The sequence below is a fragment of the Phacochoerus africanus genome, chromosome 5, assembly GCF_016906955.1.
Source record: "Phacochoerus africanus isolate WHEZ1 chromosome 5, ROS_Pafr_v1, whole genome shotgun sequence".
Taxonomy (NCBI): Eukaryota; Metazoa; Chordata; class Mammalia; order Artiodactyla; family Suidae; genus Phacochoerus; species Phacochoerus africanus.
Genome location: NC_062548.1, coordinates 119,089,195 through 119,112,626, shown reverse-complemented (window position 1 = coordinate 119,112,626; position 23,432 = coordinate 119,089,195). Strand labels below are relative to the sequence as shown.

Here is a 23,432-nt window from a genome sequence, read left to right as displayed (position 1 = left end):
TAACCCACTGAGCAAGGGCAGGGACCAAACCCGCAACCTCATGGTTCCTAGTCGGATTCGTTAACCACTGCGCCACGACGGGAACTCCTGTACTGACACTCTTAAAAGATAATGCAGAAAATGACAATGCAGTATGACAAGAGTTTGGGCATTGTCCTCTGAGAGCCGCTGAAAGTTGTTAAAGCAGGAGAGTGATGATGAGCTTTAAGTCATATCAGTCATTTTCAAACTGTGGTCAATGAATTCTCCATTCATTCACAATCTTTCTTGGAAACTTGAAATTTAACCTAGATGAATGTAAAACAGCTCTGACACATGTGTATGCACATATGCCTGTGGACACAATAATTCCCTGTCCTCTTAAAAGTATTTTGAGAAACTAAGCTTTCAATGCCTGATGCAGACTGTAACTACGTCCTCAGCATTTTAGTACACACAGATGTGGCAGAGAGCAGAGGCTTTGTATTTGTCTGCTGAATTAAAGACAGGCTACAAAATTTCCAAACAATTAGAAGGCATTTTTTAAACTCTTATCTTCAGGTCATGAAATTCAACTAACAGATCTCTCTATGTATTAGTCCAAATGATGGACCTATCAATAAAAGGAATTTCTTAAGTTCCCTTATGGAGCAGTGAGTTAAGGATCCATCGTTGTCACTGCAAAGGCTCGGGTCACTACTGTAGCGTGGGTTCAATCCCTAGCCTGGGAGCTTTCATATGCCACGGGTGCAGCCAAAAAAGGAAAAAAAAAAGGAATTTCCCCTTGTTAACAATTTAAACATTACACTAGAGGCAAGTCAGTCTGCCACTCAGACAAATCACACCATAAGTAGGTCTAATTTGTTTTCCCCTTTAGAAAAAGTCTTTTAGAAAATTCTTTTCACATTTGTAAATACCTAAAAGTATACCATGCATTGCAAAAGTGAATAAGGAACTCATTAAAAGCATTCACAAGAAAATTACAGCTGTGGCTCCTTTGTCATCTGCTTGCCCTTCTTAGTAATGACTTTTCCTCTTTTACGGTGCTTTCAAAAAGCAGACATAATTAATAAATAAGACAATTATTCTTCATTTTCAATAGCAGGCTTTGAGAAGACAGTACAAAAAATATAAAATAGCCCATTTCTTAAAACAATGACAGATTTTAAAAGTAGAGGAGACTTTGTCCATTTAAATGATTCAGGGCTTGTACTTTTCAAATTGATTTTGGGTTATAGTTACATACAAAACAATTAGTCTGTGTTTTTCCATTTGCTCCATGACTAAACTATAAAAAGAAAATTATAGCTGTCTCCTCCAAGCTGCTAAGCTTTTATGAATGTGGTAATAACCATGCTATTTCCATGCCATGGGAGTTGTGATTATAAGAATAAGCATTAAATATTTTATTTATAGCAAAGACATACTGTGAGCTAAGATCCAAAACATACAAAGACACTTATTAACTAAGGGGAAAGACTACATAAATACATCTTAGACATGTATCAACCAATACTACCATCCAGGCAGCTTGCTCTCCCATTTCTGACTATATGCTGTCATCTGAGAGACCATTTCTAGAATAATCCTCTAAGGACAAGGGTACCCATAGTGACCAAGGTGTTTTGTTAACTGTAAAGCACGTATTATTCATGTAGCTAATAACTAGTTGATGTTGGAGTTCCCATCATGGTACAGCGGAAACAAATCCAACTAGGAACCATGAGGTTTCGGGTTCAATCCCTGGCCTTGCTCAGTGGTTAAGGATCCAGTGTTGCCGTGAGCTGTGGTATAGGTCAAGCAGCTGTAGCTCCAATTCGACTCCTAGCCTGGGAACCTCCACATGCTGCAAGTGCAGCCCAAAAAAGCAAAAAAAAAAAAAAAAAAAAGAGTTCCTGTTGTGGCGAAGCAAAAACGAATCCGACTAGGTTCGATCCCTGGCCTTGCTCAGTGGGTTAAGATCTGGCGTTGCTGTGAGCTGTGGTGTAAGTCACAGACGCGGCTCGCATCTGGCATTGCTGTGGCTGTGGCGTAGGCTGGCAGCAACAGCTCTGATCAGCTCCCATCAGATTCCTAGCCTGGGATCCTCCATATGCTGTGGGTGCGGCTCTAAAAAACAAAACAAAACACAAAAAACAAACAAAAACAAACTAGTTTATGTTAAAGAGCAACTTTTTGGAACTTCCCGGGTAGTTCAATGGGTTGAAGATTCAGTGTTGTCACTCAGTGGCTTGGGATGCTGCTGTGGCATGGATTTGATCCCTGGCCCAGGAATTTACGCATGCCCCAGGTGTGGTCCCCCCAAGAGCAACTTTTAATGCATTCATTTTTATTCAATATGACAAGCTTTGGTTTCCTTTTCTGCAAAATGGAGATACCTACCATCACAGAGGTGTTAAGGAATTTCATTATTAATAGACATTCAATAAATAATAATCCTCTAACAAGTTCCTTTGATGGCTAAGCACTAGACTGGATACTGGAGGCATTTAGAATATCAAGAGGTCCCTGTCCTCAACAAGCTCTGTCTCTAGGACCACCCACCACCAAACAACTCTTTTGGCATGTAGAAGTCTCAGGGCCAGGGATCGTACCCGTGCCATGGCAGTGACAATGCTGGATCCCTAAACCAGCTGAGCCACCAGGGAACTCCCAAACAATTCTTGATATGGTTTAACTGCTGTTTTGTTTTGTTTCATTTTCCTGGTATAATACAATAGGGGAAATTTCAACAGAACATACGGACATGTTTTATAAAAAGCTACAGGTTTATTAATGTAATATATTCTGATATATATCAAAGTTGTAAGCAGGCTTTTTGAGTCTCAAGTATGAAATCACAATTTTCAATATTAACTAAAAACAAAAAAGGGTGCTGATGGCTATTAATGTGTTTTAGTCCAAAATGAAAATGCAGAAGATGTTTACTTTGGTGGATCTGTGTTAATGCCATATTTTTCCTTGAGAAGCTTCAACTGTTCTTCCTTCTTCTTTGTGTCCATCTTCTGAAATGCCTGAAAATGTGGTAAGCACCAAAGTTAACAGTTATCAATCTACAGTCAAATGAATTTCACCAATAGTGCCAGCTAGAAAAGAACTCAAGTACACATCTCCCCAATGGTACAGTTTTCCACTAGCTCTCTCATGGGGTCTCCCCACATGATGAGAACCATGGATATGCTTACCCTGTTGGCATTATAGTACAAGACCACGAGGTATCTGTTACAAACATTGAATCCTGACAGGTGATCACATGCATTCTTGGCATCAAATATGTCTTCATAGACCACATAAGCTGTTCCTCTAGTTTCAGGTGTGTTCCCCCTACAGAGTTGAAACAGATTTAATTAAAATACACATTTACCTGAAAACCATCAGAGGAAATAGACATTATAGACAGGTATGTTGCATAAGCCTGTAATTTCTCAAATTAGGTAATTTTTGTTTTAAGTAAAATATTTCAGGTTAAACTTCTATCAAGAACACTAACATGAGGAGTTTCCATCATGGCTCAGTGGTTAACGAACGGGACTAGAATCCATGAGGATGCGGGTTCGATCCCTGGCCTCACCTCACTCACGGTCAAGGATCTAGCATTGCCATAAGCTGTGGGGTAGGTTGCAGATGTGGCTCAGATCCCACGTTGCTGTGGCTGTGGTGCAGGCCTGCGGCTACAGCTCCAATTCGACTACTAGCCTGGGAACTTCCATGTGCCACGGGTGTGGCCCTAAAAAAAATTTTTTTTTTAGTTCCAATCCTTAAAAACCAAACAATCTCTATTAATGTAGGTAACAACTGTTTCTGGGTAATATTCTACTAAGGTTTTTCAAATCCATAAAAATAAAACTGATTTTGTATCTATACAGGAAGGTAGTGTGGGAGAAAAGCCCCTACCAAGACAGCAAAATTATAAATGATACACAAGAAAACAGCCAACTACCATCTTTTATGGCCAGAAAGGCTGTACCCCAATATAAGGAGTTAGCATAGTTTCTTCCACTTTTCTTAGCAGATTCATTGCTTTTTTAAAACACAAAACTCCCAACTTTCATACATTCTTTTTTTTTTTTCTTTTTGGGCCATACCTGTGGAGTTCCCAGGCTAGGGGTCAGATTGGAGCTGCAGCTGCCAACCTACACCACAGCCACGCAGGAGCTGAGCTTCGTCTGTGACCTACACTACACCTCATGGCAACGCTGGATCTTTAATCTACTGAGCGAGGCCAAGGATCAAACCCACATGCTCATGGATGCTAGTCAGGCACATAACCTGCTAAGCCACAATGGGAACTCCCCACACATTCATTTTTAATAACACCTGTACCTTCATGCATTACACAGCCCTGCGCAGTCTGGGAAAAGAGCTTGGTTTCTAGAGAGACTGGGGTTGAAGTGTACTTGTAGGTAGTTACCTGTGAGCCAGAGCAGAATGCTACAATGTGGCCAGAAGGGTAAAGTGAGGCTGGATCTCGCCCATGGATATGAGGCTGCTTCTTGTTCAACTGTTCCTTGCCACCTCCTCTCCTCACATCACAAACTCCCATTAGGGAAGGGGGTAGGGAAGCGTGAGGAGCAGCAAACTGCAGGTGGCAGATGGCCATGTGCTTGTGAGGGGGGACAGTGGGCAGAGGTCCCAATCGGCTTATGTTCCAGTAAGCTAAACATGGATCCCCTTGCCTTTTTGTGTTCTAGCCACCCACTGCAACTGAGGACTCAGGTTTACCAACTGCCGTAGTCCCTGCCCAGGGTCAAGGAAAGGCAGTGGGCCCATGGGAAGGGGGAGATCTGATGAAGAATGAGACTACAGTCTTGGGCCCCAGCCAGAACCTGTGCTTCCTGTAAAAGGGGATGGGATAGGTACAGGGTACTGGGTGGTTAGAGGGTGCCAGTGACACTGAACACTCTCAGTCTGTCAGGCAGCATAGGCCTGATGGAGAATTTTATAAAATTCCTTACTCTGCAAATAATCTAACAACTTTAGGACTTTTGACCATTTTCAAGAATGTTTTAGGTATGAGAACTGGGGACTACCCAAAGGAAAAACACTGTCCCGAAGATTTTCCCAAAAAGTCTACCTAATTTTTCCTTCAGAATAAAACCATTAAAAAACTTGGCAACATTTATGGAGTTCCCCTGTGGCATAGCTGGTTAAGAATTCAGAGTCACTGCAGCAGTTTGGGTAGCTGCTGTGGCATGGGTTCAATCCCGGGCCTGGGAACTTCCAAATGCTGTGGGTATGGCCAAAACAAAACCAAAAGAACTTAGCAACATTTAAAGTTCCTTAAGAGCAAACACGAGTGTATAATTTATTTCACTCCCACAGTACTATGATTACAGCAAATACTAATAAGCATTTGAAGGGTAGAGGAAGCTAACAAAACAAAAGGATCTCTTCCTTACATTCTTTTCTGTAGGAAGCTAACAAAACAAAAGGATCTCTTCCTTACATTCTTCTTAGAAAGCAGAATAGGTAGGCACTAACTTCATTTTATTTATTTATTTATTATTATTATTTATTTATTTATTATTATTGTCTTTTTGTCTCTTTAGGGCTGCACCCGCAGCATATGGAGGTTCCCAGGCTAGCGGTCAAATCAGAGCTGTAGCCATCGGCCTAAGCCACAGGCACAGCCACATGGGATCTGAGCTGAGTCTTCAACCTACACCACAGCTCAGGGCAACGCCAGATCCTTAACCCACTGCATGAGGCCAGGGATCTATCCCTTATCCTCATGGTTACTAGTCAGATTCGTTAACCACTGAGCCATGACAGGAACTCCCTCTAACTTCATTTTAAAGACTCTCCATCTTAAGTACCCAGCCCCTAATTATCAACCTATTATCAACCACACTGTAATTTTAATTTTTAAAAACATGTACTTGGTACCTATTATATGTTAGGCACTAAGCTAACATTATTTGCTTTTTTTTTCCTCTTTTTTTTTTTTTTTCATTTTAGGGCAAAAAGACTTCCTAAAAAGGACAGCTGGTCTATAAAACTTCATTTTCATTCTTTTTTTTTTTTTGTCTTTTCAGGGCTGCACCTGCGGCATATGGAGGTTCCCAGGCTAGGGGTCAAGTTGCAGCTGTAGCCACCGGCCTATACCACAGCCACAGCAACGCCAGATCCGAGCTGTGTCTGCTACCTACACCACAGCTCACAGCAACACCGATCCCTAACCCTAACCCTAACCCACTGAGCGAGGCCAGGGATTGAACCCGCAACCTCATGGTTCCTAGTTGGATTCGTTAACCACTGAGCCATGACGGGAACTCCTTCATTTTCATTCTTGTTTGAGTAGCAATGATAATGTATTTCTAGCTCTTGGTTTACTTTTTGGAGGGACAGTGATCATTGAAAAGGAGAGTCCTCAAGGTCTCACAGAGTTTTAAAAGCCAAGAATGCGCTCTCAAGTCATAAAAGAACAGTTATTAGGAATTATTGGGAGTTCCCGTCATGGCGCAGTGGAAGTGAATCCGACTAAGAACCATGAGGTTGTGGTTTCAATCCCTGGCCTCGCTCAGTGGGTTAGGGATCGGTGTTGCCGTGAGCTGTGGTGTAGGTTGCAGACATGGCTCGGATCCTGTGTTGCTGTGGCTGTGGTGTAGGCCGGTGGCTACAGCTCCAATTGGACCCCCTAGCCTCCATATTGGAACCTCCATATGCTGTGGGTACAGCCCTAGAAAAGACAAAAAAAGACCAAAAAAGAATTATTCCAACTAAAAATAAAAACTCTAGAAATCCTTTTAATGGACTCTTAGGTAACTGGCTCATTTATACTAGTTAAAGTGACAGTGGCTATGTTACTGTGTGGTGTAGAGATTCAATTTAGAATCAGAAGATATTATCACTAAATAGCTGTCTGAAGCTAAAAAGGTACTTTTACTCTCTGGGCCTTCATGAAACAGACACAATATCCCCTCCACACAGGGCTGTAGGGTTGCTGATGCAAATAAAAGCAACTATAACAACAGGTGACATACAGTAGATGACCAAAAATATCACTTGAAGGTATAAAGCCCATCTTTAGATTAAATTAAAACATGGATTTGGGAGTACTGCCCATGGTACAGTGGGTTAAGGATGTGACTGCAGTGGCTTGGGTTGTTGAGGAGGCGCAGGTTCGATCCCTGGCCTGGTGCAGTGGCTTAAAGGAAACTGTGTTGCTGCAGTTGCAGCTCGAATTCAATCCCTGGCCTGGGAATTTCCATACACCACAGGTGTGGCCATAAAAAACCAAACCAAACCAAACCATATGGCTGTGTAGTGTAATTATTTTGCCCTATACTTTTAAATCCTCCATAGTTGAAAAAAAGAATCATTTTTCTCAGTTACTTTTATATCCCTTTACACAGCTTATTCAGAAATTCTGTTGTCAGTAAAGGAGACAGTGAAGACCGTTGAGAAAATTAAGAGTTAATGCATATAAAAATCATAGCAGAGGACCTCTTTATAAACAGTAGGCATATAATAAATGCTAGCCCTTTCTCTCCTCATCCATTCCCCTCAAACCATTCATTACTACTTCATGCTCTCTATAACTGCATAATACTATTATTGGCTCTAATTAAGCTGGACCATGAGGGTCTCCATGGGTACTTTTCCCTTAGTTTCTAGGCTCTCAGGCCCAATGTCAGCTATAATTCTGAGATGATAAATTATGCAATCATTTTCTTTAAATGACATTTCAAAAGTCTCAGTAAGACTCACACTCTGATTTGACGAATAGGTCCATATTTTCCAAATATATCATACATTTCTTCAGCTGTGATTTTGTAGGGCAAATTTCTTATATATAAAATCCGATTTACTTCAGGTGGAAGTCGAATCTAAAATGAGAAATAACGTACTGTTATAATCAAAGACAAGAGTGCTACCATTTAAAAAATTCTCATAATATAGTCTAATGAAAATGATACATAATTTTTATAAGCCAAGAGTAAGAATTATAATCTGATATTACTAAAAATGGCATGCTCTTTGGAAAAGCAACTGGGCACTAGTTTTAGGGAAGACTATTAGTAGGAATTAATAAAGGGTTACCACACAACCCAGGCCTTTCAATCTTGAGGGAAAAAAACAAAGCTGAAGGCATAAGCCTCCCAGACTTCAGACACTACTACAAAGCTAGAGTAATCAAAACAGTATGGTCTGGCCAAAGAAAAACAGACATACAGATTAATCGGACAGAAGAGACACCCTGGAAATAAACCCACACATCTACAGTCAATAAATTTTCAACAAAGGAGGCAATTAGGGGTAAATCATCAATAGAAAAAAAGATAAGTCTCTTCAGCAAGTGGTGTTGGGAAAGTTGCCCAGCTTCATGTAAATCAATGAAGTTAGGACACATCCTCACACCATGCACAAAAACAGACTCAAAATGGCTTAAAGACTTAAATATAAGACCTGATACCACAGAATTCCTAGAAGAGAATATAGGCAAAACAGTCTGACATAAATTGTACCAATGTTTTCTTAGGTCAGTCTCCCACGGCAATATAAATAAAAGCAAAAATGAACAAATGGGACCTATTCAAACTTACAAGCTTTTGTGCAGCAAAGGAAACCATAAGCAAAAGGAAAAGACAACCTAAAGACTGGGAGAAAATATATGCAAATGATGCAACTGACAAGGGCTTAATTTCCAAAATATATAAACAGCTCATACAACTTAACAAAAAACCAAACAACCCAATCAAAAAATGAGCAGAAGACCTAAAGAAACATTTCTCCAAAAAAGATATACAAATGTCCAACAGATATATGAAAAGATGCTCAACAATGCTAGCTGTTAGAGAATGAAATCAAAACTATAATGAGGTATCACCTCACACCAGTCGCAATGGCCAGCATTAAAAAGTCTACAGATAGTATGTGCTGGAGAGGGTGAGGAGAAAACAGAACCCGCCTACACTTTTCGTGGGGATATAAGCTGGGTCAGCCATTATGGAGAACAGTATGGAGGTTCCTCAAAAAACTAAAAATCCAGCAATCCCACTCCTGGGCATGTATCTGGACAAAACTATAATTCAAAGGAGTTCTCTGGTGGCACGCCAGGTTAAGGATCCATCATTGTCTCTGCTGCGACTCGGGTTATTGCTGGCCGGGGAATTTCCAACTGCGGAGGGCATGGCCAAAAAACCCAAAAAGATACATACACCTTTATGTTCACAGCAGCCCTACTCACAACAGATCAATGGATAAAGATGTGGTACATATATACAATGGAATACAACTCAGACATAATACAACAAAATAATGTCATTTGAAACAAACTGGATGGAACGAACTAGAGATTATTACACCAAGTGAAGTAAGTCATAAAGAGAAAGACAAATAGTACATGGTATATTTTATATGTGGAATCTAAAACACAACACAAATCAACATATCTACAAAACAAAAACAGACTCATAGATATAGAGAACAGACTTGTGGTTGCCAAGGAGTAGGGGGTGGGGGAGAGAAGGACTGGGATTTGTGATCAGCAGAGGCTAATTATTATATATAGGATGCATAAACAAAGTTCAACTGTATAGCACAGGGAACTATATTCAGTATCTTAGGATAAATCATAATGGAAAAGAATATGAAAAAGAATGTATGTACATATAAATGAATCACTTGGCTATACAGCAGAAAGTAACACAACACTGTAAATCAACTATCCTTCAATTAAAAAAAAAAAAAAAAAACAGGGATGGAATTCCCATCGTGGTACAGTGGAAACGAATCTGACTAAGAACCATGAGGTTGCGGGTTCGATCCCTGGCCTTGCTCAGTGGGTTAAGGATCTGGCATCACCGTGAGAGCTGTGGTGTAGGTCAAAGACTCGGCTCGTATCCTGCGTTGCTGTGGCTGTGGTGTAGGCCGGCAGCTATAGCTCTGATTAGGTCCCTAGCCTGGGAACCTCCATATGCCGTGGGTGCGGCCATAAAAAGACAAAAAACAAACAAACAAAACCCCAGGGAGTTCCCTTGTGCCATAGTTGGTTAATGATCCAGCATTGTCACTGCAGGGGCTTGGGTCACTGCTGTGGCATGGGTTCAGTCCCTGCAGGGGAACTCTTATTTAAAAGTCCTCAATAGCACAGACATGTATAGGAAAGAACAAGGAGTTGTCTGTTCCTGTTTGCTAGATATTAAAACCCCCATGGATGGCCCTTCTCTGGTCTTCTCAGGAACTTATATCAATGATCTCTTCTCCCTTCTGAATTTATTCCTCAGATGAGCTTACATACTCCCAATGGTTACACCAAACAAACGCTGATTTGGATCCTTCTTTGTTCATTCAACAAATATTTAGCGAGCATCTTCACTATGTATACACCAGATGACGTATGAGGATTACACAGTGAAGGAAAAAAAAAAAGAAAAAAGACAAGGTTTCTGCCTTCCCTGAATTTATCAGCTCCCTACTTACTATCCTATCTTACTCTTCCCCCCCCCTTTTTCTTTCAGTCAAATATCTGAAAAGAGGAAGCTTATACTCACTGCCTCATATTGTTTACTTCATGACACTCATCAACTTCCTACAATCTAGCTTCTACCCCAGCACTCTGATAAAAAGTGCTTTTATGCACTAAGACTTGCAGTGTTTAATTCTCATCAACTTAACTTCTCTGAGGCTATTTTTTTTTTTTTTTGTCCTTTTGCCATTTCTAAGGCCGCTCCTTCTGCATGTGGAGATTCCCAGGTTAGGGGTGGAATCGGAGCTGTAGCCGCCGGCCTACGCCACAGCCACAGCAACACAGGATCCGAGCCATGTCTGCAACCTACACCACAGCTCACGGCAACACCGGATCCTTAACCCACTGAGCGAGGCCAGGGATCGAAACTACATACTCATGGATGCTAGTCAGATTTCTTTCCGCTGAGCCACGATGGGAACTCCTGTCTTTTTTTTTTTTTTTTTTTTAAACATCTGCACCTGTGGTATATGGAAGCTTCCCGGCTAGGGGGCAAACTGTAGCTGCAGCCCTGGTCTATGCTGCAGCCACAGCAATAGGGATCTGAGCTGCATCTGCAACCTACACTGCAGCCTGGATCCTTAACCCACTGAGTGAGGCCAGGGATCCAACCCACATCCTCACAGCGATAGTGTTGGGTTCTTAACCTGCTGAGCCACAATGGGAACTTCCTCACAGAGTTTTATCTTAAGACTTCTTTTCTCAACTCTGTTTATTCCCCTTCACTCTACATTCTCTTTGGTCTCTTAACCTTACCCATGTTTTCCATACGAAGTCAATGACTCTCAAATATGAGAGACTCAAATATGGGTCTCCCATCCATCCCATCACTCCTGTGTTCTTTATGAACATATTCAATCACATACTGGACATTAGCTTGCTCAACAACTATTTATTAAACTGCAACTATTTCAGACATTAACCTAAGTGTTGTATAAAGGGAAGAATGAGATACTTATTCTCTGCTCTCACATGAGTAGTGGTAACAAATGGTAAACAAATAACTACAATAAAAGGAGGCAAGGATATACAATGGAAAAAGGACAGCTTGTTCAATAAGTGGTGCTGGGAAAACTGGACAGCCACATGGAAAAGAATGAAATTAGAACACTCCCTAACACCATACACAAAAATCAACTCCAAATAGATTAAAGACCTACATATAAGACCAGACACTATCAAACTCCTAGAGGAAAACATAGGCCAAACACTCTCTGACATAAACGACAGCAACATCTTCTCAGATCCACCTATCAGAGTGATGATAGTAAAAACAAAAATAAACAAATGGGACCTAATCAAACTTAAAAGTTTCTGCACAGCAAAGGAAATCCTAAACAACACAAAATGACAACCCACAGAATGGGAGAAAATCTTTGCAAGTGAATCAACTGACAGGGGATTCATCTCCAAAATTTACAAACAACTTCTGCAGCTCCATACCAAAAAACCAAACAAGCCTATCAAAAAATTGGCAGAAGATCTAAACAGACAGTTCTCCAAAGAAGACATACAGATGGCCAAGAAACACATGAAAAGATGTTCAACATCACTCATTATTAGAGAGATGCAAATCAAAACCACTCTGAGGTACCACCTTACACCAGCCAGAATGGCCATCATCCAAAAGTCAACGAACAATAAGTGCTGGAGAGGGTGCGGAGAAAAAGGAACCCTAGTACACTGTTGGTGGGATTGTAAATTGGTGCAACCACTGTGGAAAGCAGTATGGCCATTCTTCAGAAAACTAAACAGAACTACCATTTGATCCAGCAATCCCACTCCTGGGCATTTATCCAAAGAAAACCACGACTCACAAAGACACATGTACGCCGATGTTCATTGCAGCACTATTTACAATAGCCAAAACATGGAAACAACCTAAATGTCCATCGACAGAGGAGTGGATCCAGAAGATGTGGTACATGTACACAATGGAATATTACTCAGCCATTAAAAAGAACGAAATACCGGCATTCTTGGCAACATGGATGGACCTAGAAACTATCATGCTAAGTGAAGTCAGCCATACAATGAGACACCAACATCAAATGCTTTCACTGACATGTGGAATCTGAAAAAAGGACAGACAGAACTTCTTTGCAGAACACATACTGACTCACAGACATTGAAAAACTTATGGTCTCCAGAGGAGACAGCTTGGGGGGTGGGGGGATGTGCTTGGGCTGTGCGATGGAAATCCTGTGAAATCAGATTGTTATGATCATTATACAACTATAGATGTGATAAATTCATTTGAGTAATAAAAAATTTTTTTAAAAATTAAAATAAATAAATGATGTTAACAAAACAAAACAAAACAAAAATAAGTACAATAGTTTTAGACTTTAAGATTTAAGGTGAAGTAGATGATAAACACTATCAAACAATCACAATATACTTTTCTAGTAAATCTGCTTTCTCACCCTGCAAGACACTGTATCACATTTCCTCTTCTTTCTTCAAAAGTCACCAGCCCCACTCCCTCTAATATCCAATTAGGCTGTATCATCTCTTCCCTGCCAACCCAGAAGATAAACTTGGCCCTTGCTTACTGGAGAAAATAGATATGGCCAAATGGTTAAGTGCCTTATATTCAATCTACACTTGTCCATCCACTTTCACTCTCATTGCAATGCCAACCCCCAACTCCAAATTATTCCTGAACCTAACCCATCCTTCTCCTACATCATCAGTTTCTCCCACTCTACTGGATCATTCTCACTAGCATACAAATCACACCTTATATCATACATCCTTATGTATTATGTATATATGTGTGTGTGTGTGTATATACATATATATATATATATATATATATATATATATATATAATTTCGAATGTTTTTTGTTTGTTTGTGGAGCCTGCAGCATGTGGAATTTCCCAATCCAGGGAATGAACCTGTGCCACCGCAGTGACCCAAGCCACAGCAGTAACAACAGAGCTGCTGAGCCATGGGGGAACTTCATACATCTTAAAAAAGAAAAATGTTGATAGTTCCTTGGTGGCTCATTGGGTTAAGGACCCAGGGTTGCCACAGCACTGTGGTGGCACGGGTTCAATCCCTGGTCCTGAACTTCCCCGTACCCGAGGCACAGCCAAAAAAGAAAAAAAAAGAAGAAAGTTAACAATCATCCAATTTCTCTTCTCCTATTTACACAAAAACTCATGGAAAAGAACTGTCTCCATTTTCTCAACTTCTACCTTCTTTTCATTCCACTGCAACCAAATTTTCATCCACTGAAATGATTATCATCAAAGTTACCAAGTCTACATCTCAGCATATTCAATTATCTGTCTTCACCTTACTATACCTCTCAGCATCTTAGAGTTGACTACTCTATTTCTCCTGAGACAATTTTTCTGAGGTTCCCATCACACCCCACTCTTTAATATTACAATGTAAGCAGCAGGGCTTTTTGTTTTATTCACCATTTTATCTCCAATACCTAGACTAGTATTTGGTACATACTAAGTGTTCAATACATATGACTGATTTTTCTATCGTCTCTCTCAAGTCTGGTACATACTAGATGCTCAAAAAAAAGGAAAAAAAAAAATCGCTCAAAACATTAATGAAGGATCCAAAAAGCTCCATGATCCAAGAAGACATCAAGGTTCGAGTTGCCTGCTAAGCATAAGTTATTTATTGCGGAATCATCTGTGCTACTGACTTTTAGGCCGAAGAGAGAATGCTGACGCCAGGTCCTAGGTGCAGGTGAAGCAACACAGGCTGCAACACTATCACTGATAATGGGATAACAGACCGAAGGAACTCTCAAAAGGGGTAGGGGCGGACGTGTGGCTCAAAGAGCACATCTCTAAGGACCGGGTTAGGATGAAATACACTCTGACAGGTCAGTAACTTCTGGGCATCCCCGCGGCGGGGATGGAAGAGGGCCACGAAGGCTCTGATCACGCCGCTGAGAAAGTCCAGCAGCGAAGTGCTCCCCCTCCAACGTCGAAGTCCCCAACACTCACGTTTGCCCTCTTGGCTGCTTGCATCGCCATCCTGGCAGGCTGATGAGGTCACCGCAGCAAACACTTAAATTCCTCCGCTCTGCGGACGGGCTCGCTCAACTTAGAACGCAATACCGAGTGAGATATAGGACATCAACAAAAAGACCCCGCCGGGAGCTGTTCTAAAGCGCCGGAATATCACCGTCTCACGCCGAAACGTGCTTACGTAGTCTCTCCTTAGGAAAAGACTTCTGGGCAAAACGGGTCTGAGACGGTGATGACGCCGGAAGGCTGAGAGGAAAAGGTCCAAGGAGCTTCCGGGCTCTAAGCCGGAAGGGGCGGGGAATGAGCTTGGGAGGGGGAGGTGTTCCGGTCCGGATGGCCCTGAGCAGCGGAAGCCGACTGGAAAGGGCGGGGACTGAGGAGAACTGGGTGAGGTGGATTACCCCTGGGTGAGGGGTGGGAGAAGGCGGGGTCTAGAGTTGGGGGGTGTTGCAGGGCGCTTGCTGCTGTGCTAGGGACACGTTGTGGCGGCAAGGGCTCTGACTGCGCAAAGCCGAGACTGAAGGGTTCTGGTGTTTGGCTGACGCTGTACCGGGTATTCCGAACTCCTGGCGCAGCCTCAGCCCCCAATGTTAGACCTCAGGTGAGTCGGCCTCTGTAATCACCCCCACACCCCGCCCGGGCCGCTGCGACGCCCCATCTCACTTCCACCTCACTCCCGCTCCGGCGGCCCCAGTCCACGCGCCACTCTTCAATTCCACTCTTTATTTCCTAGACCAGTTTTACAAGGATCGTTAGAGAAGGCTGGGGAAGGAACAGGAGGTTACAGTCCAGCCTGGAATAGCACCCAGTGGCCTGACTGTACAGTGAATTTTCTTGAAGTTTGCTCTTGGAAGACCTGAGGGAGCCACGTCCTGTACTGCCCCCTCATCCTTCATTGGGGCAGCTCCAGGACGATTTTGCCCATGTTCTTGTTAGTCTCCATATACACATGGGCCGCTTGAATTTCAGTCATGGCATAGACTCTGTCCAGAACTGGCAGTAAACGGTGAGGGCTCTCCATGGAGAAGTGGGGCAGAATTTGCTCTGTGAAGCTCTTCACCAGCATCTGCTTGTACTAAGATAAGGAAAAGGAGACCATCAGCCTGGACAGTGGCCTAACAACCTGGCCAGTCCCCATCCTGCTTCGCATTTCTGCTCTTCCTGAAACTTGTACATGTCTGAAAAGTCACACAAGGACACGAAGTAACCCCTTGACGAACAGCATGTATGTGCATACTCCTAGATTTGTAATCTCTTCTGTACCAGATAAAGATCAAAGCCTAGAGAAAGTATTAGTGTCACTGAAAGCTGACAGGGCTGTTTTTTTTTTGTTGTTCTTTTTTTTTTTTTTTTGTATTGTTGTTGTTGTTGCTATTTCTTGGGCCGCTCCCGCGGCATATGGAGGTTCCCAGGCTAGGGGTTGAATCGGAGCTGTAGCCACCGGCCTACGCCAGAGCCACAGCAACGTGGGATCCGAGCCGCGTCTGCAACCTACACCACAGCTCACGGCAACGCCGGATCCTTAACCCACTGAGCAAGGGCAGGGACCGAACCCGCAACCTCATAGTTCCTAGTCGGATTCGTTAACCACTGCGCCACGACGGGAACTCCTGACAGGGCTGTTTTTAAGTAAAGACTTCAAGCAGGAGATGGCCTCAGACAGGACTTAATATAGGCTCAATTCAAAAGGGATGTTTAACCTCTGCTATCCCCCAGCAATGTGAAATCATTTTGGGAAACATTCCCAAACTTGGCACCTGCTGGACTGCTACTCAGAAAAGATTTCGGGAATGTATAATCTGTGAAAGGTAGGAATTTACTAACCTTATTTACCTAAGAGGTTTTCTTAGCACACTGAGAACAGTTCTGTCTTTGAAAACAGTCTTGGAACTATTAGAAGTATTTCCTAGCATGGTCAATGCTTCATTTATTGTTATGTTTACATAACATATTACGTATTAGCTATCCTCTTTGTTTTTGTTTTGTTTTGTTTTGTTTTGTTTTGCTTTTTAGGGCCACACCCTTGGCATATGGAAGTTCCTAGGCTAGGGGTCAAATTGGAGCTGTAGTCCTGGCTACGCCACAGCCACACCAGATCTGAGCCTCGTCTTCTACCTACACTACAGCTTATGGCAATGCCGGATCCTTAACCCACTAATTGGGGCCAGGGCTTGAGGTCGCAACCTCATGGTTCCTGGTCAGATTCCTTTCCGCTTCGCCATCACGGGAACTCCCTAGCTACCCTCTTTCTAAGATGTTGAGGCCTTTATCAACTGATTTTTATTAGTTCCGTGAAATTAGATTACCTATTTATCCACAGGGGGGCAGGTTTCTACATAGGCTCTCTAACTTAAGATATGATCTTTACTTTTTCAAGATTATGTGAATAAATCAGACTTTTCTGGATAATAAATCACATGTTTTCTTTTCACTCAATACTCACCTTTTTGTCCCTAGACCTTAACAAACTGGTGATCAGACTTCCTCGTTTAAAAAGTAGCTTCGAAAACAGAGGCCCACTGACGTCAGCTCCTCCCATCAGACCGTAGAGAACCCAGCGACCATCAAGAGCCAGGCAGTTGACATTTTTCTCCCAGTAGGAGCCGCCTATGCAGTCTAGAATAAGGTTGACTCCAGCACCTTCAACACAGATTTGTGATGCTAGTCAGACACAGAAAGCTTGGTGCAAGAAAAGATTTCTCTGATACATTTGTGGATATACGGGTATAAAGAAATACAAGTGCAAGCTGTAAATCTGTAGATTGAACTCAAAACATTGCTCGTAGAAACATGGTTGTAAAAGGAGTTTAGGTAGCTGAACTCTATCATACATGCGTGATATAGTTCCTCTTTTATGATTCATGCCTCAGCTAGAGGGAAATGGGGTGATATCATGATCTGGTATTTCCCTTGACATCCACATCAGTAGAGAACGTACTGGCACCCAGGGGAAGAGGGGAGAGCCACCTCAGGCTACAGGGCAGGCTAGTCCATATCTAAGTTATAAAGTGTCTGCACTGGGTTGTCTGAACCATGGCTTTGCTAGCCTGGTTTTCATCTCTCTTTTTTGACTCATGTGGAAAATTGGAAAGGGATGAGCCAAATATATACAGATTTGGATTTGGAATATAAAGGCATACACCTGTGCTTAACCATTTAGGGAGCTAGCTACAAGTCTACTATGACTAGATCCAAACTGGTCTCTGCCCCTCGCCACCTCTTAACTCACTGCAGAGTGGCTGGTTGGGAAAAAGAGGTCCTGAATAAGTCCAGGCCAACCTTGTGTGATTATCCACTTTCTAAAACATGTGTGAATCATACCACTTACAAGAATGCACAGGAAAATCATCTTAGTTTTAAATATTGCTTGCCTGTCTCCAGTGGTCAAACACCAGAGTACTAGAATTTGCCCTAGGCAGCTGTTCTTTTGGCAGAGGGAAGACAGGTCCAGAGGCAACTTTGAGGCTGGTGAGGATTTTTTTTTCTTCTTTTTTTCTTTTTCTGTCTTTGTAGGGCTGCATTTGAGGTATGTGGAGATTCCCAGGCTAGGGGTTAAATTGGAGCTGTAGCTGTTGGCCTACACCACAGCCACAGCAACACTGGATCTGAGCCACATCTGCGACCTATACCACAGCTCACTGCAATGCTGGATCCTTAACCCACTGAGCAAGGCCAGGGATCGAACATGCATCCTCATGGATGCTTGTCAGATTTATTTCTGGTGAGCCACAACGGGGACTCCAAGGATTTTCTTTAATCTTCCCTGAAGCTCCTGCTGAATCGCAGAAGCTTTGTTTACCTTTGGTGAATTTCAGTGTTGCTTCAGAAAAATCTTCTTCCTTGTAATTGAATCCGGCAGCTGCTCCGAGCTTTTCTGCCATTTGAAGCTTGTGCTGAGAGCCAGCTGTGACCAGAGGAATCGCTCCAGCCATCCGGGCAAGTTGGATGGCAGCTGTACCTACACCGCTTGATCCTGCATGGATTAGCACAGAGTCTCCAGCCTGAACATTTCCTGTGACAGAAAGACAGGAACCATTTCTTTTACTTTCCGACTGCTACGCATTCTCCACATAGGCTTATTCTACCACAATCACCTGGCCCTGGGACCACCAAATGTCAAATCTCTTGTTGTTTTAAGAGCACATACTGATAGTTCTTTTTCATCTTATTGCCTCTGATCAAAGTGGGAAACAACTTATTGAAGCAGTTATTAGCAGGCACATCCATAATCTGTCTTACTTATGAAATAATACCAAAAACACATCTCTGACTTATACTGTCACTACCTGAAGCCAGCCCCTCTTTGGTCTGAAACTGACCTCCAGCTGGCCTCACAAATACAGGCGCTACACAGCCACTGGGCTCCTTCTGAAATGGAGCTTTCAGGAGTGCTGGGGTTTTTTTCTGTTTTTTTTTTTTTTAGGGCTGCACCTGTGGCATATGGAAGTTCCCATGCTGGGGGTTGAATCAGATGCCACAGCCACAGCAACTCAGGATCTGAGTCGCATTTGTAACCTATACCACAGCTCATGGCAATGCTGGATCCCTGATCCACTGAACGAGGCCAGGGATGGAACTGCATCCTCATGGATACTAGTCGGGTTCGTTTCCACTGAGCCACAATGGGAACTCCAGGACTGCTGGGCTTTGAGGTGTCTGAGTCATAAAGAAATTGGACCATGCTGTATAGAGTGAGCATGGGCTGGGTCCTCACCCAAGAGATGTAACAGCTGGAAGGCAGTGAGCCAGGCCTCTGGAATGGCTGCAGCCTGGAGCATGGTCAGTCCTGCCGGGATGGGCATGAGGAGCCCTTCAGGGGCAGTGACATACTGAGCCTGGCCCCCACCAGGCAGCAGAACCATGGCTGGGTCACCAATCTTCCAGTGTCCCTGGCAGCCAGGACCCAGCTCCACCACGTGTCCAGATGCCTCAAGTCCCAAAATGTTGCAGGCTCCTGGGGGTGGGGCATAGTGGCCTTGTCTCTGCAGAGAAAGGGTACACTAAGTAGGGAGCATGATTAGAAATCTTGTGTCACCATCCTGGCCTTAACCCACCATTGGGTCCTTAACCCACTGAGCCACAATGGTAATTCCAAATCCTATTTATTTTGAATAAGTGTCCCCTGATGATTCTGATATATATTTATATTTCTCAATTCAAAAAATGTAGCTGGCCCAGTTTAGTGCTTCAAATAGATGTCAGAAGAAAATTCTTAGCGTACTGCCCTCAGTCAGCTCTGGGACCCCCAGAGTAGAAGGAAGACTCTGGAGCCTTGAGACAAAGACCCCAATTTGAATTACAGTTGGCTTGGTTACTAGTGTTGTGGCCTTGGGCTCCTGAACCTCTCTGACCCTCAGTTTCTTTACCTGTAGAAGACAAAAGGCGAACAAGGTTGCCTAAAGAGTAGCTGAGATAGAGCAAGGCCTAACACACAACCCCCCTGCCCTCCCGCTCAACAAATGGTAGCTCCAGTCTCATATGGAAGCCTGAGCAATGGATTGACACAGGGTGGACTCTGCTTTGCAAATGCCACTGTATTTTGTGTAAACAACAGAAACTGAATGGTTCTAATTTCAGAACCCCCAGCACACACTTCATGATGAGCCTTAATTTCGTTGCTCTAAGTCATTCCTTCTGTGTCTGGTGAATGTTTTTTGAAGACCCTGGAGTCCTGCCCAGTCCCTCTCCTGCCTGACCCCTGAGTACCTGGAGTAAGTCTGCCCGGTTCAGGGCGCTGGCTACCACCTTCAGGAGGACTTCACCCTCCCCTGGGCTTGGCTTGGTCACTTCCTTCAAGTGAAGGTTTTCTGGTCCTCCTGGCTTGTCGAAGTGCACAGCTAACATGTTCCCTGAGGACATAGAGTAGTGCAAGGTTCTTTGAGAGGCGCAGCGACCCCTGCCGGCCAGCAGTCTCCCTCTATAGGTCTGGCTCCTGCCCCTCTACCCTCGTGGTCCTTCTCTGCCACCTCCAAACCCGACCCACACGGAGAACACAGATTGGGAGGGCGAACAGTGAAAATGGCCGTGCAGGTTGGATGCAGCGGAGTAGGAAAACACTTGCATGAAGCAAGATGCACTCCCTCTGAGTAGGAATCTCCCACCCGTCCGGGTCACTGGAGCCTGAATTAACTTACTTGCTCCCGGGCTGGGCCCTTCTGCTGCTCCAGGCGACACGGCGCGGTCCTGTGTTCCCTGCGGATCCCCAGAGCAGAATCCCGGAGCCGTGGCGCTGCCTCGGCCGGCACCTCAAGGGTCGGCTGGACTCTGGGCAGCGCGAGGGGTGGGGCTGACCAGAACCAACCCTTCCCTTCTTCTTTCTCCTCCTTCCACCTTTAAAATGCAAAGCTAGCGTCAGCAAATCAGATTTTCTTTAACTTTGAGCCTTTGGAATCTAGTCTTTGTCTTGGTTTGGCGTGGAATGCTGTTCTGGCGCTCACTTTGAGAAATCTTCCCTCTCTCTAGGCAGCTAGGCTGAAGCTCTTGGCAGACGATCGGTCCATTTCCCAGTCAATCCATGCTTTTAGCCCTTTTATGCTGTAGGGCTGGCTTCCTGCCCTTCCTCTGGGTTGGCGTCTCAAGTAGGGTGGGCAAGCAGGGTGTGCTGAGAGACGAGAGAGGAGCACTGGGGAAAGGGGGAAGGTAAAAGCAGTCCTGGGATCCTTGTCACTTCCTCCTGTCTTACCTGGGGATGGGGGAGCCGCTCCTGGGAGATGCTGCCCAGTGAGGCAATTTAGCCTGATTAAAGGCTGTATAAATAGGCTATGTCAGGGTTTCTCAACTTTGCCACTATTGACATTTTGGACTAAATAATTTTTTATTGTCCTGTGCAGTTGGGATGTTTAGCAGCATCCCTGGTCTCCACCCACTAGATACCAACAGCACCCCCATCCAGCTGTGACAAAAAATGTATAGACATTGACAGATATCCCCTGGGGGAGCAAAACTGCTCCTAGTTAAAAACCACTGGGTTAGAAGAATACACGTGTATGTGCCTCTGTACAAAAACAAAATAGGTAACCTTTTTTTTTTCAGTGCCTCATAATTTACCACCTCTTCGCATGTGTTCTCTTATTTGATCTTCATTAACACTTTACTAAAAAAGGAACTGAGATATAGAAAGATTAATTTGGTTTCAAGGGAACAACAAGGTCCTACTGTATAGCTCAGGGAATTATATTTGGTCTCCTGGGATAGACCATGATGGAAAAAAATATTTTAAAAAAGAATATATATATATGACTGAGTCACTTTGCTATACAGCAGAAATTGGCACATTGTACATCAACTACACTTTAATAAAAAAATAAGGGAGTTCCCACTGTGGCACAGTGGTTAACGAATCCGACTAGGGACCTTTGAGGTTGCAGGTTGGATCCCTGGCCTTGCTCAGTGGGTTAAGGATCCGGCGTTGCCATGAGCTGTGGTGTAGGTTGCAGACACGACTCGGATCCCGTGTTGCTGTGGCTCTGGTGTAGGCCAGAAGCTACAGCTCCGATTCGGTGCCTAGCCTGGGAACCTCCATGTGCCACGGGAGCGGCCCTAGAAAAGGCAAAAAGACAAATAATAATAATAATAATAAAATAAAAAATAAAAATAGAACTACCATATGAAAAAAAAATTCGTTTCAAGGGGGAGATAGCTGGTGAATGTCAGAGCCAGGAATCAAATTCATATTTCCTGGTCCCTGTCCAGGACTCTAGTCGAAAGAAAGGCTACCTGGGGGAACAATCTCTCCTATCAATTACAAAACTCCCTTTTTCTTTCTCTCTTTTTCTTTCTTTCTTTCTTTCTTTCTTTCTTTCTTTCTTTCTTTCTTTCTTTCTTTCTTTCTTCTTTCTTTCTTTCTTTTTCTGCTTACTGCTTTTTTAGGGGAAAAAACCTTTTTTCGGGAAGTTCCCATGCTAGGGGTCAAATCAGAGCTGAGGCTGCTGGCCTATGCCACAGCCACAGCAACTTAAGATCTGAATCAGGTCTGCAACCCACACCACAGTTCACGGCAATGCAGAATCCTTAACCCACTGAGCAAGGCCAGGGGTTGAACCCTAATCCTCATGGATACTAGTCAGATTCATTTCTGCTTCACCACAAAGGGAACTCCCCAAACTCCCTTCTCTTTTATTTATATAACGTCTTGAAGAAGGTTACCCAAATCATGTCTTTATAAGGCCTATCTTTCAAAAATGCCTGTCAGCCACTGTCCCTTCTCTTGCCATCTATGTCAAAGCCATCATTGCAAGAAAAGGGACAGAAGCTGAACAGTGTATCCAGAGAGAAAGTCCATAAGAGGACTTTTCTGAAACCTGTGTGGTGTGGTTTTCTTGCTACTTTTGTGGGTAGACTGTAGTGTCTGAGAGCAACCACCTTTTAGGGAGGGCAAGAAACCTCTGCTGCTGTCTCCTGGTAATTAAAGAATAAGATCCAAACTCAGTAGCCTGGCCCTTAAGGTCATATTCTTTCCTTTCTAGGAAAATCTACTCATCCTTCAGCGCCCTGCTTATGCATCTCCTCTGAGGATTCTACAGAGGGCATTTTCTCCCCTGCCCTCACTACTTAGGTCTAGGTAAGAACCAAATCTGAAGAATCATGCCAGAGTTTCTGGACAAGGAGTGGAAAACAATAGACCCTGAGGAAAAGTTTGACTTGTAGAGATTTATAGGAAGGCGACTGTCTCATAAGAGTGTATGCCAAGTCTCTAGCCCACACTGGGCCTCACATGGAGCTTAATGGATGGGCAAGTCCAGGGAGTCACAAGAGCAAGGAGTCTTCTTGCCATCTTATATACCCACAGGCTGCAAAGGTAGAGACTACTTCCCCTTTCACTGTCTGTGGGCCTGCCGTAGTAATTTAGGGTGTTCCAGCAATCAGAAAATAACTGATCTAATGGAAGCGAGCCACCATCAGGGTCTGTCAGAATGAATGGAATATGGAGTTTCTGTTGTGGTTCAGTAGTAATGGACCCAACTAGTATCCGTGAAG

At 43.5% G+C, this 23,432-nt stretch overlaps 2 protein-coding genes across 2 annotated transcripts; both read right to left on the bottom strand.

Annotated features, from left to right (window-relative positions):
• Positions 1-2,726: 2,726 nt before the first annotated feature.
• On the bottom strand, positions 2,727-14,758 carry SF3B6 (splicing factor 3b subunit 6). Its single transcript, XM_047782545.1, has 4 exons — positions 14,433-14,758; positions 7,690-7,808; positions 3,165-3,303; positions 2,727-2,993 (listed from the first exon to the last, which is right to left on the bottom strand). The coding sequence occupies exons 1-4, from the start codon at positions 14,460-14,462 to the stop codon at positions 2,904-2,906; spliced, it is 378 nt and encodes a 125-aa protein (XP_047638501.1). The 5' UTR covers positions 14,463-14,758; the 3' UTR covers positions 2,727-2,903.
• Positions 14,759-15,164: 406 nt separating this feature from the next.
• TP53I3 (tumor protein p53 inducible protein 3) lies at positions 15,165-21,049 on the bottom strand. The gene is made up of 6 exons (XM_047782544.1): positions 20,591-21,049; positions 20,163-20,305; positions 19,171-19,438; positions 18,256-18,468; positions 16,900-17,096; positions 15,165-15,531 (listed from the first exon to the last, which is right to left on the bottom strand). The coding sequence occupies exons 2-6, from the start codon at positions 20,298-20,300 to the stop codon at positions 15,349-15,351; spliced, it is 999 nt and encodes a 332-aa protein (XP_047638500.1). The 5' UTR covers positions 20,301-20,305; positions 20,591-21,049; the 3' UTR covers positions 15,165-15,348.
• Between the last annotated feature and the right edge of the window lie 2,383 nt (positions 21,050-23,432).

Coding starts and splice junctions, on each gene's coding strand:
- SF3B6 (XM_047782545.1), bottom strand. CDS start 14,462: ATGGCGATGCAAGCAGCCAAGAGGGCAAAC. Junction 7,809..14,432: donor AAGCAGCCAAGAGGGCAAAC/GTGAGTGTTGGG, acceptor TTCTCATTTTAG/ATTCGACTTCCACCTGAAGT. Junction 3,304..7,689: donor CCTATTCGTCAAATCAGAGT/GTGAGTCTTACT, acceptor TCAACTCTGTAG/GGGGAACACACCTGAAACTA.
- TP53I3 (XM_047782544.1), bottom strand. CDS start 20,300: ATGTTAGCTGTGCACTTCGACAAGCCAGGAGGACCAGAAAACCTTCAC. Junction 19,439..20,162: donor ACCGGGCAGACTTACTCCAG/GTACTCAGGGGT, acceptor CTTTCTCTGCAG/AGACAAGGCCACTATGCCCC. Junction 17,097..18,255: donor AACACTGAAATTCACCAAAG/GTAAACAAAGCT, acceptor TCTGTGTTGAAG/GTGCTGGAGTCAACCTTATT.